The sequence below is a fragment of the Hirundo rustica genome, chromosome 3 (genome assembly GCF_015227805.2).
Source record: "Hirundo rustica isolate bHirRus1 chromosome 3, bHirRus1.pri.v3, whole genome shotgun sequence".
NCBI classification, from domain to species: Eukaryota; Metazoa; Chordata; class Aves; order Passeriformes; family Hirundinidae; genus Hirundo; species Hirundo rustica.
In genome coordinates, this window is record NC_053452.1 from 115,228,590 (window position 1) to 115,247,259 (window position 18,670).

Consider the following 18,670-nt stretch of genomic DNA (forward strand, 5'->3'; position numbering starts at 1 on the left):
ATTTTCAAGTCGCTTTTTAATACCCTGTTACTATATTCCAACCTGCCCTGTCCTCTCCACACACCAGGCAGCCCTGTAGAATGTCTTCCAGGTTCAATTTTTCCTGTCAGATTCATTATCTAAATGAGTTTTAAAGTTTCTGGCAATTTTATAAGGATTAAGAGAGCCTCAACATTTTTCTACTGCAACAGCTGACTTTAACCTTCAGCTCTGTGTTCCTCTCTCCTGCATCCTCCCTCTCCATCACCTGCCTTCTGCTACAGCAGGAAAAACAAGAGGAAAAGCTGTTTACTGATGGAGAGCTGCTCTGTAGGACTATGGATTCTCTAAGTGCTTTGCAGTATTTGAATTAAGATGGGGAAAAAGGAGAAATGTGTTTCTGAATGAAAGGGTGGTTTGAAGAATTAGCAAAATAAGGTAAAAAGGAGGGGTCACAGTTGCAGTAGAGGTTTCTGCACCAAGGACAGGACATGGCAAGTTACACAATGGGGATAAATAAGGTCATAAGGACTGGGGAAACAGAGAATTGGTCGAGGTTGAAAGGAAAAGTTGCCAGCAGAGGTAGCCAAGCCAAGCCACTCTCCTGGACAGAACCAGCCATAATTTTTCATTTCTTTCTTGCCTCTTCCCAGGGCAGAAGGGATGAAGACTAAAAGCTAATTTTCCTCTGTTCCTCTTGCACAAGTGACTTTTTACAGAAAATCTTTATCAGTAAGACTAAGGCTGTAAATCCTGAGCTGACGCCATTTGGGATCACACACTCTGCAGAACCCCTGCCTATACAAACTGGTTTTTTACTGAACCAGAAGTGGTTTCCAGACATTCCTTGGGAGTCTCTTCCCCAGCTGAAAGGGATGTGCGAGGCATCTGAAGAACACACAGAGCCATCCAACACTCATCAGACCTGGGACAGCTCTGGAAGGGAGAGCCCTGGGACGCTCTGCTCCGGATCTCTGTCCCGAGCTATTTCGGTCACTCCTCACCACTCCCTGCTTTTGAGAGGAAGCCGATATTTCTTCCTGCTAGGGCTGAGCACACTCTTTAATCTGGTCCTCTCAAACATCTATGAGATTTACTATTTCTCTCAGATAAGCCATTACTACGCTCTTAAGAGCGGCACGTAAGCGCTACACACCTGCTGACACGAGGCCGGGCGTTTATTTAAAGTCAGCTCCCACCAAGCACAGGGAGGATGACTGAGACGCAGGGATGCACTGATTTCCTATGGATTTGGCTTGAAAACAATAGAGTAACACAGTGCCTTCAGCTCAGCCCTCACTGTGTCTCACTGACACCCCGCAGTGTTCTCCTGTCCCTCTGTGAGCACACTGTGGATCCCACTCGTGTTGCTCCGGAGGGTTGAGTGGGAAGGGTGTGAAATTCAGTCAGCCAGCCACGCCTGAAGAGGATGATTGGTGTCATTTACTCACAGGAGGAAACAATGAGAGCTCCCAAAGGCTAAATGCCATCTTAATGCCCACTGAAATCCAAGAGAGCAGGCTCAGGATGGAAGGAGGGGAAGGATCAGCTGTGAAGAGACTGGTCTTGCCTTTCCTACAGCTTCTTGCAGGGTTATCAAACACACGCACCAAGACACCCAGTTAATTATAATTAAATCCATTCCTTTCAGTGACACAGGCTTGGATCTGGTGATTCTGATTCAATGACCCCACATGTGGCAGTCCCACTGACAAAAAACACCCCAACCTTGGCTCCTTTTGGAAAGACTCCTTTCGTGCGGTGTTCCTCTCTTTGCACCACTTCACTTGCAGGGGAAGCCTGCCTGACCTGCTGGGTGCTGTACAGAGGTTAATTCAGAGATGGGCTCTTCCCATCTGTATTCAGGCAAGAAATGAACAAAGGCAGGAGAGTGACCCACTAACTACCAAAATATTTAGAGTTCAGGTACAAGTTTAAGCAACTCAACTTATATATTAATATTTTTCAAGTATTGGGGCTAACATCTGATAAGGCAAATACCATCCCTTAGACTTATACAAATTGTTTATCTCATGGTTTTCCAGATGAAATTGAGACCAGGGAAGGACAAGTCATTTCACCCAGGATCACAGTAGAGCTGGAGACATGGAAGGAATTCCTGGCTCTGTGGCTCAAGCAGCAGTTTGTTCTTGCCCACCTCAACTGCTGCCATGTCTGCAAACCCACAGCTCCCAGACAGGTGGGTTCCTATGACATTTCAAATCCTGGAAATATAAAAGAACAACTTCCCTACTACTGCTTTGGTATTCCCTGACAGCAGGGAGCCTTGAAGAGTTATCTATTTCAAGATCTTTACCCAAGCTTGGGTTAAAAAGTGAACAAATCTTAGAGGTGTAACATGGGATTGAGCTTTCTGAATTTTATCATCAAGTCTTTGTCCTGAAGGAAGAGCTGGAGTGAATCCAGGGAAGGGAACGGAGCTGGGGAAGGGGCTGGAGCACCAGGAGCAGCTGAGGCATCTGGGAAAGGGGCTCAGCCTGGAGAAAAGGAGGCTCAGGAGGGACCTCCTGGCTCTGCACAATTCCCTGACAGGGAACAGGGACAGGGTGAGAGGGAACGGCCTCAAGCTGTGCCAAGGCAAGTTCAGGATGGATACTGGGAACAATTCCTGCCTGAAAAGGGCTGTCAATCCCTCGCACAGCTGCCCAGAGTTCCTATCCCTGGAGGGATTGAAAAGCCATGTGGTTGTGGCACCTGGGGACACAGCTCAGTGGTGGCCTTGCAGTGCTGGGAGAGTGGTCAGACTCCATGGTCTTAGAGGGCTTTTCCAACCAAAACCATCCTGAGGCTGTTCCGGGCAAGGCCTGTGTGCCTGGAAGGGAGAAATAATAACACCTCACACCATGGAAGAGCAACAGGACTTTGTTACCCTCTGGGAACACACCCAGGGAAGAAGTGGCACCACTGCAGTGAGTTCACCTGTTTGGCTGTGAGAGAGGGCTCAGGACACAGGGCACCCAGAACCACTGCTCCTTCCAGGTAAAACCTGCGCTGGTCTGGTCATCCCTTAACCTCCACTTGGATTTTCATTAATTTTGACTCAAAGGATGCATAAAACTTCCAACTCTCATCCTCCAATTCCTGGCTACAGTGGTACCAGCTATAGCTGTGTCCTCTGAGTATTCATATACTTTTTAATATATAAATACACATTATCTTTCTCTCTCCATACCCAGAGACGCAGATACGCATCTATTTGCCGCACCCAACAACAATTTAAGAATTAAGGAAAACCGTTTTCATTTTAAGATAAGAACTTCAGGCTTTATTATTATGCTGTAAAATAAAATCTGCCAGCACAAGCCACAGGGAAGAAAAAAAAAAAAAGAAAAAAAAAAGAAAAAAAAAAAAAGTGATTCACTGGGGAAGTTCCATGATGTGCAGGACAATGGGTCTTAAATCAAAGGCATACATTATCATGACTAAGCTGACAGATCTGCACTGCAATGCAGAAAGCCAAGCGATATTCCAACATCTGCACCGTGCTCAGACAGGCAGTTCAGACACAGAGATTCCCAAAATGAGGAAAGGACCCCCCGAGCTCTTACCTGTTACCTGTGCAACAACTGCTTGGGAAATTCTCCGGTTGGCGAGGAAGGCTTTGATTTCCTCCTTTATCACGCTGCTGTCCCTCCTACCAAAACAAAACAACAACACCACACACAAAAAGAGGGACGGGCCAACGTGCACCTGCAAGATGCAAAATGCCTTTATTTCCTTTATTTAGGGGACAAGGAGTGGGGACGGCTGGCATTAAAACAGCCTCCGTGCTGGACACTTCCTTTACCAAGGGTCACGTTTGATCCAAGTACCATAGCAGGAGAATGGATGACTCACGTCCCATATAATTCATATTAGGTGCAGCGCTGCCATATGGAATGTACAAAGTTTCATTACACAGGGATGAATAAATCTCTCATGCCAGCATAAAAACCTCACTCGTAAAAATGAGGCAGAAAAATAAAAAGTAAAGGATAGCAGGGGCTGTATGGTTAGTTACCCAAATGAATATGCATGCACCCACCTCCTCCAGCATCCCAAGGAAAAGATCCAAAATTTTGCAGCCTCTGCCCTGACACCCCTCCTTTCTTAGTCCCCTACTTAGTCCAGAGCTTGCACTGACTGAACTGAGGTCTTTGTATGATTTTTACAAGGTCTGCACAGGTAGTTCAGAAGGAGCTAAAACTGTGCTAAAAAGCAAATTGATTTGAGGTTGCACGTGTGCTGTGATACGCAGCAAATTTTAATTGCAATAAACACATAGTTTGCCCCTCTCCTTCCTCTCTCCCCTCCTGAGAAGAGCAGGCAATTAAACCCAGCCTTTACTAGGCTTTATGAGACATTTCCCTTCCCCTTCTCCCCTGCTGCCCCAGCTGCACTGAAAGTAGACTCAAGCTTGCAAATGTAAATGCAAAATGAACGCTGTGCTGTGGGTCCATTTTTATTCCTGTACCCAACACTCATCTTCCATATGCCTGCAAACACAAGGAATTTCATTTAAATAAGCACTGAAAGCATTACTTGAGTCTCACTGCACAGGAACCCAAACCCCAGCCATGGGAATTCTGATGTACTCACCCCCTTCCTGCACAATTCCACCAACCCGCAGCCGACTGCAAATGATGTTGATCGGCTTTTCTTACTGCTCATCTCTAATCCTCTCCCCCAAAAGCAACATCTTTCCCTGAAATCTCCAAACTACTTCCAAGACATTTCCATTCTGGAGCTTATGGACCCCAGTGCTCCCATAGGTACTTCAGGAATGGAGCAGTTTTGGGGCAGAAAAAGAATAAGTTCCAACATTATGACCAAAATTGTTTTGAGACATTTGGCCTTTTCTCTTATTTCTTTCTGCTCTCAAAGCCCACTGACTCTGACTTTCATCCTCAGGAGTATAATCCCCTCCTTTCATCTTTGCCATAATGCTGAAAAGGAAGCTGCTAAAAGAAAAGGAAGGTCAGCCCTGAAAAAAACCCCATCCAAATGTCTCTCAGAGAAAACTTCTGCTTCTTCTTTATTATTTGTATTTTCCTGTACCACTCTGCAAATCCCTGCCACAAACCATAAACAAACAACCTGCATCCTCTCCAGATCCCACTGGAAAGCACTGACCAATCCAAGCTGGATTCCCCACTCTCCCTCTATATGGAAGGAATTACAACAGGTGTGAAACAGTGGAGGAGGAGTCACGCAAATTGATATTTGATCAGAATCCTGAATAAAAGCAGGGTGGAAAAGGAGTGCCCTGACGTCAATCCCAATTTTTGGTACAGCACTGGAAAAATTGTTTCAACAGTCAGACTGTGGGACAACCACACAGGGCCTCACAGCCTCCACAAGGCAGGTGAGAGGTTCTGGGATGGTGACCCTTGGAGCACCGGCAGGAACAACCTGCTGAAGCAGCTCCTGCTCTCCTCATCATATCATCAAATCCTCATGGAATGGTGTGGGTTGGAAGAGACATTTCAGGTCATTTACCTACTGCGATAAGCAGAGGTATCTTCAGCTAGATCAGGTTGCTCAGAGCCGTGCCCCACCTGACCTTGAACGCTTCCTGGGATGGGACACCCACCACCTCCCTGGACAACCTGTGCCAGCATTTCACCACCCTACAACCCCTATTTGAGCAGTCTTCCAACACCCCCATCCCTGCTGAGGCACTTCTCACCTCCAAACTTCTTTCAGAGACCTCCACTCACCTCATCAGCTCCTCCACTTTGTCATCGATGTCCAAGTCCTCCTCGGAAGCCTCGAAGCTGTAGGACCTCTGGGCCAGGCTGTTGGCCAGGGGGTAGCGGGTGGGCGACATCTTCCCGTTGAAGGCGGACAACCTCTCGTTACTCTCCCTCCCGTTCTGATTCGTAGTGCAAGGCTGTGGGGAGGTGTCGTAACTGTTGCTCGGGGACGGGGACATCCCGGAGTGCTGGGTCTGTGTGGAAGCCGTGGCCGTCGAGGAAGACGCCGGGACGTTGTTGGTGCTGTTGCTGTAGGAGCCGCCTCCGTAGCCAGACCTTCTCCCGAATTTGTCGCTATGCTCTTGGTCGAGACGGTCCAAGGTCTCCAGGGCGTGCAGGATCTCATGCCTGGTCATTCCCGTGCGTCTCAGGCGCTGCAGGAGGTCGATCTGCTCTATGGTGAACCTTGGCTCGTCTGTGTAGTGAGACATGGTTTCCAGCAGGCTGGAAATGAGGTAAAATACAAAATACTTCAGTTCAATAGTTCCAGGTGGCACATGGAAAATACTTTCTGAATTTCGGTGCAAAACTTTAAGACACACACACGGGACAGCTCCAAAATCCACCTCCAAACAACCTCAGCTGGACACCTGCCATGAGCGACAACCTCACCACACAGCAGAAGGGTTTATTTTCCTTGGAGTGCTCCAACAGCATTTCGGACCTCTCCTGCATTCCCCACACCTGCACCAACCCTGTACTTTGTGCCCTCTTGCTATTGATATATCGCTGCTACAGAGACTGTGGTAGCTCAGTAATTAAGGCTGCAACTCGATTCCAGGCAAAATGTTGCCCGGTGTTAAGTACCCCCAGACAGGAATCTCAGATTTCTGTGGTGGCCACAGATCTGAGTTTTTCTGGACAAGTTTTAACCAGTCATGAAGTGAGATTTATGAATCTCAACTCTTTCAAATCTTAACTACAAAGAGTTTAAGTTGCCCTAACTTTCTTTGCAACCTTGAAAAAAGAAGAAGATAAAAACACACCCAGCGGAAATTCTAGTGGCCTGTAGGACCCAAGTCGATTTGACTGAAGTTGGATTTCTGAAGCTAAGAACTTTTGAACCTGGAATGTTGTGACAGATTGCCTGCCCTGAAAAGGAAAGTGCAGCACATCCAATTACTCCTGAGCTTTCATTTAAAGAAGTAAGTCTTCAGCCTCTTTCCCTCCACAGACTGGCTTCTCAGGTAACTCGACCATCCTGGCGGCTCAACAAAATCATTTTTAACTCCTCAACTTCCCAAGGTGCCACAACAATGAACATTATTTGCTGCAAAGCCCAGAAATGGAACTGAAAAAAAAATCACAGTATGCTCCCTTAATCACTCTTCTTTCCTAAGTCTCCTGGCTACAGATCCAAATGTCACACAAACAAGATCTCCTCCTTCAGAACTCTAGATCTTGAGAAGAAGGGATGGCAGATGGAGGGCAGGCAGAACTTGGCAGGCAGAACACGGCGTTTTCCATCCTTCTCAGGAATCTTCTTGTCAGTCAAGGGTTTATTGCCATTGCTGCAGGAGAGCAGGGTGAAGAGATCACTCAAACTCCAGGAGACGTGACAGAGCTGATGTACAATCCCGGCGAGCCAGAGCAAATCACAGCTGAGGGAAAGTCAAGGAAGGATTCCAAGGACCCTGTGAAAGCCAGGAGAGGGACGATGGCTGTCAGGCTGAGAGATCTTCCAGGGACAGGGCTGCCTACTCCTCCCCACGAATTTTGAGGATGACTCCTCATGTCCATTCCTGCCCCAAAACAGAGAAGCTCCCAACAGGAGTCATGGAATGACTCAAGATCCATAGTTGGGACTGAAGAACAACACTGAGACCTGGCTTGTGGGAGCAGAGCTGAAATAGAGTGTAAAGACAAAGCCGGGATGCACAAATCCACAAAAGTGGCACTTGCATCCTGGGAAATACAGGAATGAGAAGAAAATCCCATCTTTGCCCTCATCCAGCAACTACTGAGCCCCTTCCATTTTTTTGTGGGAGAAGGGAGCAGGAGGACAACACAAGGGGATGACTCCCATCCAAGAAAATGCCTGTGTGAGAAGACAGACGTTCCACATCCACATCAGTACTTCAGCCCAACAGGAATGTGCTGTCCTCTGAGAGCTGATTACTGGAAACGTCCAGGCCATTTTTAATTTTCCAAGACAAGCACCCAGGCTGCTGAACCACAGGAGGGCACGGCAGGCAATGCAGCAGTCGAATTTCAATTCCTGCAACTGACTGGAATTGTAACAGCCACAAGCTGGAAGTGGCATCCCAGCCTGAGACCTTCGGAGCTCGACAAGGAGCATTTGGAAACAGACGTCGTGTTCTAGGTTTGGCCTCTGGGGCAGGCAGGGCTGCTCCATCCTCCTCTCCCAGCTTTGGGAGAAGTGTCACAGGGACTCACTGACTCCTCACTGACAGCTCTGAGCAGCAGTTTTCAAACAGAAAATCTCTTTAAGCACCTGGCCTTGAGGTGGTTTTCACTGGATAGGCCAGCTCAGCGCTCCTCAGGGTAACACCTGGTTTGGGAATTTCCTACCTGTGTTTCTAATGTCACCATTTTCTGGATCATTTATCTGTCAATACCAAGTTTCATGGGCTCAGGTTCTTTGTTTGAACTGGAGAATTTAATGAGCCAGAGCTTCCAACCAGAATTACCTCCACTCAAAATTCCTACTTAAGAGACTCTTCAACATTTAATACTAAAACATACTTTAAATTATTTAATCCTTCATTTATCACGGACACAGAAACCCAGAACTTTTGTCCTTGTAGCCCTGTGAACTAAAATACTCCCATCTGACAAAAGCAAGGCTTTCCAGATGGTTTCAAGAATGTCAAGCAACACAGAATCATGGAATTACCGAATGGTTTTAATTGAACAGGGCTGTAAAATCATTTTGTTCCACCCCCTGTTGTGGGCACAGACACCTTCCACTATCCCAGGTGGTTCCAAGCTCTGTCCAGCCTGGCCCTGGACACTTCCAGGGATGGATCAGCCAGAGCTTTTTGGTGCCAGGGCCTCGCCACCTCCTGCAGCACTTGGTGGCCATGGCCAGCGATTCTCTCTAAAATTTGGGTGCCATCCCTAATTCGTCTGAAGTGCCAGGGCTCAGCTCCTGGATCTGGGTGCCCAGGCCAAATTAATCTCCCTCAGTGAATTACACATAATGATTTGGTGAATCCCAAATGCCCTTTAGTGAATACCAGCTAACGAAGTGCAGAGTTCTCAGATGCAGGGGCAGGGGTTGACCTCCAGTCGCTTGTGGCCGTACAAGGGAAAGAGCTCCGGCCTCAATTTGTCCCTCTTTGATACAGCTGAGCTTGGGCAGGAATTTCAATTCACAGGCGGCTGGGCAAGGCCACCCTCTGCCCCAGGAATAATATACTCAATGACTTCCAAAACTTGTATTCTGGAGTCCTGTTCATCAGTGGGCTTGCAGAAAGTAATGTGAGAGTAGCAAACCTCCTGTCAAATTAACTCCTTGATACTGTGTTTAACACAACCGCTGGAAAAATGCAGACAACTTGAAAAAAAACCCACTGAAATCAATTATCTGCTTGTTTGTCAATGAAAAGAACTCTTCCAGCCTTTTAAGGCAACTTCTGGGTAATTTTTCAACACTTAAGAGGTAAGAACACCAAAATTAGTTATCTCCGTGCTGGTCTCACTGATGTCATACAGAGATGTCCAAAGTGCCTTGTTTATATCTGCACACTCAGAATACATTGCACTGACGTGCCTCCTCGGTCTTCTTGATCTGGAACTCCTTTGCTTTTCTACACAGCCATGAGATCTAGAAATAATCCTGAGGGACTTTTACGTATTGAGAACAACTGCAGGAACTTGGAATTTTCCATTAAAACCCCAAAACAAATATTGCAAAACTTGGTATGATTGAACATGTTCCAACATTGCCAACTATCCACAACTTTTTAATGAATAACTACAGCAAGCATTATTTACAACTGTTACTCGAGCAGGGCTTTGGTTATTTTCCCTTTTTAAAATACATTAATAAACTTACCCTGTTTAAAGATCAATTTACAAAGCAGTTAATTAAATCAGCCATTTTAGCATCACGCTAATTTCATTCACCTCATTAATGAGTGGATATTCTCCACGACTTCATCCCCCCCACATTGCAGTAAGAGCCTCTTATCCTCCTGCACTCCTCTGGCTACCTGTAATTCAATTTATTTCCCCCTCTTCCTCCTTGTGAAATACAATCAAGTGCAAAAGTAGCAAGGAATAAAATAAGATAGAGACAAGCTGAATGATTGGGGGGTACAGGAGAAAATCAAGATGGAAAGTACTTTTCCTGAGAACACAGACTGCGGACTGACTTTGCTGTAGGCAAACTTTGCTGCCTGTGTAGCAAAATATCCTCTACATCCCAAGCTTTATCTGCTATCAATACTCTCACCACTGACAATGGGCTGTTGATTTCCTTGGGGAGACACCCAAAAAAACCAGAGATAACCAATGGAGAACAGCTGTGCATTTCTCTCCCTGAAATTTTGTAAGCAAAACCTCTGCAAATCTCTAATTAAGCTCAAAACTAAAAGTGACCGATTTTCTAACAACTAAATCTTGCCCTTTAAAACAAAGTTTCTTTAGGTCCTGACAGAAAAAAAGTAAGTAGCCTAAAGCATCAAACTTATTTACATTTCTTACACTAAGCTGGCAATCATTCCCCAAATACATGGTCCAATTGTACCATTCTAAAGCATTAAAACTTCGTGCTCATCTTTCATGGCTCATCCAAAAGCAACCTGAGGCACCTGAATATCAGACTGAAGGGAGAACTTTAAGGAGATAAATTTAAAAAGTGTTTATTTTCCCTCCCAAACCCACAGATATAAAAGATCCAGCAGGTCCCAACCAGTCCAATGCAGCACCAGTCCTTCCCTTCTTAAGGGGACTGTATGGAGTGGAGGCTGTTCAGGGGCTGCTCTCACCAGCACTGCCTCTGCCTCTCGTTCCATCAAGGTTTATTTAATCTAGTTTTATCAAATGGATTTCACTCTTTGGGTGTGGGGCTCCCTCCCCAGTTTGCCTGTTCTGCTCTCCAGTGGGGACACATGGCCAGAGTGCTCCCTTCCCTTATCTTCCCTCACTGCAGAGAGAAAAGTAAGGACAAACACATCAAGGGTTTCTCACCCACTCTCACAGCCCAAGCCCACGCTGATACAAGAATCATTTACCCGACACTTAACTTTCTAGGTGATGGAGCACAGCAGAATAATCCCATAAAAACAGCTACCAGCTAAGTCCATGTCCAATTGAACTCACAGAAGTTCAAAGCAATTCAATTACCCGTTTGGGAATAAGGCCAGACAGCAGCCTTAACACCTCTAACACTTGAGAAAATGGCTCTGGACTCTTTAATGATCACAAGAAATCATTTTTTCCACTCCTCTACTCACTGTAGATGAGTAGGAAGCACTCTAGCATCACTGAGGAGATGCTCTTCTGCAGAGGTCCTTCTCCAATTCCCATTAAAATTCACTGCTTTATCTAATAAGCAAAGCTCAAGACTGACAAAACCAGTTGTGCTTTTTGCTGTAAGACCTATATTTGATATAATCTGCATAATATGGATGTGGGCAAGAGCCAAAGTGTTCAGAACAGGATCCTAAGTCTAGTAATTGCTTTAAGAATGATTCTGATCAAGTCCCATCAACTGAGGAGAGCGGGATGGGGAGAGATGCCAACGTTTACCGTTCTCTGACACACGGCACAGGGAAGGACCCCCCTGCACTGCACTGTCCTGCTCACAGGGTTTGTCATCTCATTTATTACAGCACCAGCATTTTTCACAACATCACAGGCACCTCCTCGTTGTCACTCAATGCCATCTCACCACTTAAATGGAAGAGCAAAATCATGATGTAAATCGTGGCTAGCTGAAATGGGTTCTTCCAAAGTACATAGCTAAAAAAATCACTTTCTACAACTCGTTAATTAAATCAGAGTTTTAATTACTATCACAGTTGAAAGTTGAACTCCTTAACCTGCCAGATTTTCCTGTGTGGCTGCGCATCCACTACTGGTGAGAACTGCAGCCTGAACAGCTCTGGAGGTGGATGTCCTCCTGATGTTAAAAACAGGCATTAAGCATGGCATTGCTATTTCCAATGTAATTTGCTTATTACCCAGTCTGATATTCAATCACGAAATTCACACAAAGTACTGCTCCAGATGCTTCCTATGAGATCCAGCGACTACAAAGAAACTCCACTTCCAGCTGCCCACTCTGAATTTTTTAACTCTGTTTTAGGTTATGCAAGCTCATTCCTCTCTCCACACATATTTATGAGATCCGAGCACCAAGCAGAGTTTCATTCAGTCCTCCCTTTTCTACACAGAATACCAGGCTGGTGTTGGTTGGAAGGGACCTTAAAGCTCATCTGCCATGGGCAGGGATGGCACTGAGAGACGAGGTTGATCAGGGCCCCATCCAACCCCTTACCCCATCCCAAAGGATGAAGCTGGTTCTTACAGGATGCTCAAAGGAAGCTCAATTTGAGCTACAGCTGTTCCACAAACAGCACTGACATGTATCACCAAAAAAATCCCAGAATATTTTGAGTTGGAAGGGACAACACAAGGATCATCAAGCCCAGATGCAAAGAATGTGACCCTTCCAGGCAGCTCTGCTGGAAGAGAATTGGGGCATTTAGGGCATAACAATATCCAGTTTTCTGAAATACCAAGCTTTGGCCTTTTCTGTTCTTACTAAAGAGATGACTCTCCTTCAATTTGGAGGGTGGTGATGCCCTGGCACAGGTTTCTCAGAGAAATCCCTGGAAGCGTCCAAGGCCAGGTTGGACAGTGTGAGGGTTTCTTTATGAAGAAGAAGGAAGAAGGTGAAGAAGAAGGACTTAGACAACACCCAAAATCCTCCATCTTGAGTCATATGTATTACTATATACTAAAACCCCAAATTCTAAGTTTCTAGAATTCCAGCAGGACATTCCAGCAGGGGTTGGAGCAACCTGGGACACAGTGAGTGGCACCCCTGCCACTGGAATGAGATGATCTTTAAGCTTCCTTGCAACCCAAACCATTGTGTGATTCGATGACTCACAGCAATATAAATATTTCAGAACCACCTAAAACTTTGCACCATATTAAGCAAAGCTGCCTTCAAAACCAGGAGCTGATGCTGTGTATTCTGAGGCGTAACAGAGGATTAAGGATCTGACTCATCACTTATGCTCATCAGTTGCAACTCTAGTATTTTCAGAGGAGTTGTACCAGTCTTCAAGAGAGAGAGAGGGAAAAAAACCACAGGCCTGAAGTGCTCATCATGTCAACGAACACAGAGCCATCCTCATCCATACGTTTGCATAATTATCTCCTGCAGTTGCATCTCTGGGTCCTGATTTAAAAAAAAAAAAAAAAGAAAAGAAAAAAAAGGCCTCTACTCCCATTCATCCTGATTCACGAACAAAATGTAATTCTTGTAATGACTGCTCTCATCCCAGGGAAACGAGAGCAAGGAGGGAAATCAGGCTGCGAGCTGAGCCGCGGAGCCTCAGCGTCACCAGCTCTGTTTAGGGATGCAAAACAGCGGCTCCGGAACGCGGAGCTCTGCCGCACGCCTTCGATCAAAATGGGGACAATTAATAAGAGCAGCCTGAAACTTCTGAAAATAAATCCGGCGTAATCAAATACTCACCGCTACACAAATTAGAGGAGGCAAGCTGAGAGCAGAATATCAACACATCGTTTCTTCAGGAGGCTTCAAGTTTCCCAGCTGGTTAAAGAGCCCCAAACCCCGACTCACTGTTCTACACAAGCTGTTCTTCCACTTATTCTCTGAAATTCTCTGCTGATAAAATAATTTTAATGGATGCTGGCAGTGAGCAAACCCAGTCGTTTTGCCACTTGGGTGAGTAACTTACTCTGCTTTACATCTCTGGGAAAGAGAGAGAGAACTTGAGATTGATCTTACAAGGCAAAAATATAATATAAATGGTAATTATTGTCATAATCCAAGTCTTACAAAAGGGACTGACCTCTGACTAAGCACAGGGCTGGCAGCCAGACACTTCTGAATTCCACTCAAGGCACACACTGATTCACTCCGACACCTTATCTGTCTAACCCTAACCTTCCCTACTTCCAAAATCTGGGTTTCCTGCTATTGTTGCAATTCTACAGCAACGAGGCAGGAATTCAAACTCTGAGCCTGGATCCAAGGGCAGAATGAGGGATCAGCAGGACTAACAAACAGAGAGAAAAACTCTAGTGGCAGCTGAGTGCTGAACCAGGGCCCAAAGCCCAAACCTGTGCCAAGAGCAAGGAGGAGCTCTCGGATTTGGGAGCCAAAGGCTAAACTTTGGATATATAAGCTCTGTAACAGCTCTCAAAGCAGGACTTGTGTGCTTTAGTTACAGTAAATCTCAGAAACACACTGAAATAGCATAATCCAGGCGAAGAGACAGTCATTTAAAAAGTCATCAATAAAATTGAGTCATGGGCCTGCCCCAGACTGACCCATCCCTGGCAGTGTCCAAGGCCAGGCTGGATGGGGCTTGGAGCAGCCAGGGATAGTGAAAGAGGTCCCTGCCCATGGCAGGGGGTGGAACTGGATGAGCTGGGAAGGTCCCTTCCAACCCAAACCCAAACCACTCTGGGATTCTACAATAACTCATCATTTTTAGCTGTCAAGATTACAGGGTACGGTGCTGTCTTCTGCCTCCTCCATTTACTTTCAAAGTTTGACCAATCCTTTATTAAAATGCAGGCAGAATCTCAGAACTCTTCTCCATTAATTCTGCCACCTGGGATATCTAAATACTCCAATCACAAGATCCCTGTGAGGCAGGGAAGTAACACTACACTAATTTTTGTGACCAAGAGCTCCCAGAGAGAGGCTGGACTTTGGACAAGTCCAAATGACTTGGTCAAAGTCACACAGGAATTTTGTGAGAAGGCAGAACAAGAGCCTGGCAAAACTCTGAGCATTTTCTCACCACACATGCAGGGTCCATCTGTAGCACCACAGATGATAAGGTGCAGGACAACTTTCAAGCAAAGTCATCAACAGGATTTCCACCACCTCTTCCATACACGAAGAAAAATAGCCATTCTGAAGTATTTCAGGCACCTTCGTTCTCCTCCAGGATCTACCACCAGCACTAACAACTAAAACACTTCCTTAAAAGAGAAATTAATTGCTTCAGAAAACTAAAATCCAAACCCAGCAAACAGCTGAACCTCACCTACCCCTGCTTTTGTGCTAAACTACAAAGCAAATTATTTTCCACTAGAAAAACAGATTGCAAGTGCAGTGTTACCGGCACAGACTCAGTGAAGACAGAGATTACACCTGGAAACTCAGGAATAGGTAACAGCATCTCCTTGAAGAAAATAAATCATAACAGCGAAAATCATGGGCTTCTGGCCACTGCTGCTTCCAAACTGGAGTTTTATTTTAGTTAAAAGCATTTCAGAAAGAAATTAATATCTTAATGAATGCTCTTAAAGCAACAAACCCTTCTTTGTGTAATCCAGACCCGAAGCAGGGAAATTTCCTGCATGACAGACAAGACCCAATTCCACAATGCCAAGGCCACCATTGCTCCATGTCCTCAAGTGTCACATCCACACAGCTTTTAAATCCCTCCAGGGATGGGAATCCACCACTTCCCTGGGCAGCTGTGCCAAACCCTTTTGAGGAAAAAAAAACTTTACCATTCTACAGGATTTCCTTTTAGGTCACTTTTGCTGTGAAATCTTAAATTAACTCATCTGCTTCATCTGAAAGTAAAACCAAGGGCTCAGGCAGGAGATTGTTTCAGTTAAAGATGCTAAAAAAGCCAAATGAATGCTCCCAGAGTCACACAATACCTTGTCACCAAAGACAAAAGGAGAAAATCAGCTGAGTTTTCTGTTACCTGAGTTTAATTAACCCGTTTTGTGTCACATTTCAAGGACACTGGACAGGTACAGCTCAGCCTGTGGTGATTTTCTAAGCCACTCTAAGTCCAGTGCCCGCTCTTCAATCTCTGCTGACTTGGTAGAGTTCACACTCTGGCTTTTTTCTTCCTGTTGTTTCTCCTTGATGATGACAAGGCTTCAATCCAGTCCTTCTCCATTTGCATTATTCACCTTGGTTTTCTTTTACTCACCCCCCCAGAGACCCCTGCCATTGCTGGCAGTTAAATTCATAAGCACTGGCATGATAATTCAGGTAAATTGGAAGTGACGAGAGTGAAACTGTCTGGTTCTATCAGAAATCATACTTTGAGAGATGTAAAACATACTGATGGTCATAGCTCACTATTAACACATATTAATTAATCAATAAGGACTACAAAGCTCAAGAAATTACTCCCATATTTATGGGGAGCCCAATATAGATAAAGCTGTGTTGGCTACAGGACTTAGTTTTAGATAAATTCTTAATTCCTGTGAGGCCAAGATCAAGAGTTGTGTGTTCACACCGTGCCTCAAACTCTTCTCCTGCACTGACTCTCATCCTACTAAGGGTAAAAATGAGGCAGTGGAATAGTAACTGCACCCAGGTGACTCCTACTCTTAGGAGTAACCCAACTACTCTCTTCCCATGGCAAGTTTTGCAACTGTTCAATCTTAATCTTACTCACTATTTAAATCCAAACTTAAAAAAAAAAAAATTAAGGCACCATTTTCTTCTTTCTCCTTCACAATCCCATCTACCTTTTTTTAAAGATATCTGTGGTTTAATCTGGAAGCTTTCTATCCAAATGGGTCATCTTGGCCCATTTTCTCTAATTTAATACTCTCTAATCCCCTCCAAATAGGTTCCCCCCAGTTTTTCCTCAGTCAAAAAATTATTCACTTCTACTTCTATGGCATTTTCAATGGCCATATCAACTGCACATACACCGGAATAAATCAAGGAAGCTGCTACTGCTCTGCTGGGAGGTGGCAGCAGAAAACTGCACAGGGGCAGAACATGACTGAAATCGAGGTAAAACACAGGAAATTCAAGCTACACAACTCCCAGTCTGGAAATTTCTGGCAAAAGCCTGACACAAAGCTGTGAGATGTCCTTGGGCTCACTTCAAAGCACAGGGGAGCTCTGAGGTGACCCAGCAAACTCTAAATTTCTGGGATAGCAAAGATGCCCAGGGTGATGTGGCCTTACCTCCAGACTTCTCTCCTGCTCTGAAGCAGATCTTTCCAATTTCAAGTGGTGATTTTTTAATACTGAAATCCAACATTACTTCCAGCTAAAAGGAAGAAGAGGAGGTGGCTCGAGGGACTGGCAGCAAAGTAGGAAACCACCAGTTTTAAACAGAGCACTAAGCCACCGGCAATAGAAAATCACTAATTAATGGCTTTTTGAAATCCATTGGAGTTTGGTTTCCAACACTAAATCCCTGGCAGATCATTATTTTTTGCTGTGACTCCTTCTACAAAGGCTGTGGCTGCACTGTCACTTGCACTACCACTGTCCAAGGATACATCTTCATCCTCGAAATAATCCCTCTGGAAAAACGTGATGCGTTCACAGCAGCCCAGTTCCTTGCTACCTATCCTGCAGAAAAGGTTTCTCTTTCCAGCTCAGTCTGACAGAAGGAACAATCTGAAGTCAAGAGGTCCAAGTGTCCCAGGAATCTGATTGCAGGGGACAAGCATTTGGCTGTGCCTGTAGCAGGGATTCTGAGAGCAGCGATACAGGACCGGCCAGTGGGAGAGGAGTGACAGCACAGTGCAGCTCAATCCCTTCCTTCCAGCCTGACAAGCTTCAAAATTTGAATTAATTTGCTTATTTATTGAAGAAACAGCATGGAAGCCAGTTAAATTGAAGATGTATCACAGAAGTAATTAAAAGGAACAAGCTGATTTCAAATTCCACAATGAGATTTGGACAACTTTGATTGGCACTGAGGTTCAAGATACTTGAGTTTCTTGGACCAACATATCCGGCACCAGGGTTAGGTGGGGGGCCCCAGATTTTCTGTCTCTGCCAGAGGCCACTAAATTAAAGGTGGCTCATCCCCTTCAGCAAATCTAGAGTGGTGCTAAACTCTTTATCCCTCTCATTTGTTCAGTTGCTGTATGGAGATCTCTCCTTTAACACTGATTTTTCTCTCATCAAGACTGATTTTCTAAAAACTGCATCATTTTCCTTCTGTTTCAGCGACAGAAACGTAGAAACACAAACAGTACATGAGCCAGACCAAGTGTGGAATTCAACGTTACTACTCCCTGATTTAAATGTCCAGTTATTTTACTATTCCAGGTTTAAATGTCTTCCCTGGTTTAAAAGTTCCACTAAACTAGTCAAACTCTCCATCTAAGCCAGCTGCTCATAATCATTGTAACCATTTCTCTGCTCTTTTTAGACAATTTAACAGAAGACCACCACAAAGTTACTCTTAATTGTTAAGAGTTTCTTCAGCTTGTACTTACACTACTGGAAAAGTTCTGAGCATACTTTACATGAGGATGGGACGTTACAAAGCCTCTTGAGGGTCTTCAGTGTTATTCACCATTCTGTAAGACACAAGGAAAAGATCCAAGAACATTAGAGACGTCTGGGAAAAGCAAAGAGATCCAATCACATCATTCTGGATAATCTGTCACTAATCCAGACTCACAGACTTCAATGCACACGGCAGATTCTTACGGAGAAAGTTGATGTCTGGTGCTGTAATCAGTCCAGAGACAAAAATTTAAATTACAATTGATTTCTTTTGGCCACAAGTAAATTAATCTATGCAATCATTTAGCCTTATGACAGTTACCTACCCTTTTAACTCACAAAAGCTATTAAAAGGATTATTTGGCCAACATCCGCAAAGAGCTCAGGAGACAGGTACTGTGTTCTGAGGAGGAATGACCTAATAGAATTTTCCTCAGCTATCACTGCTGACGTCTTTCTCCACAAACTAACACAGACTGAAAGTGCTCCAAAAGTCAAACTATTAACTGAG

At 44.9% G+C, this 18,670-nt stretch overlaps 1 protein-coding gene across 10 annotated transcripts in view; it reads right to left on the reverse strand.

Annotated features, from left to right (window-relative positions):
* The window catches only part of HMBOX1 (homeobox containing 1), a 117,924-nt gene that overhangs the window by 53,574 nt on the left and 45,680 nt on the right, over positions 1-18,670 (reverse strand). For 8 of the 10 annotated variants that reach the window (XM_040059622.2, XM_040059616.2, XM_040059620.2 and 5 more), the window contains exons 2-4: positions 18,147-18,230; positions 5,700-6,179; positions 3,549-3,634 (exon numbers count right to left, since the gene is read on the reverse strand). In XM_040059622.2, coding sequence (XP_039915556.1) covers positions 3,549-3,634; positions 5,700-6,179; positions 18,147-18,169 — 589 coding nt within the window. In that variant the 5' untranslated portion in view covers positions 18,170-18,230. Of the gene's footprint in view, positions 1-3,548; positions 3,635-5,699; positions 6,180-16,875; positions 16,941-18,146; positions 18,231-18,670 lie in introns of those variants that run through there. The other 2 variants (XM_040059619.2, XM_040059621.2) reach the window with 2 other exon arrangements.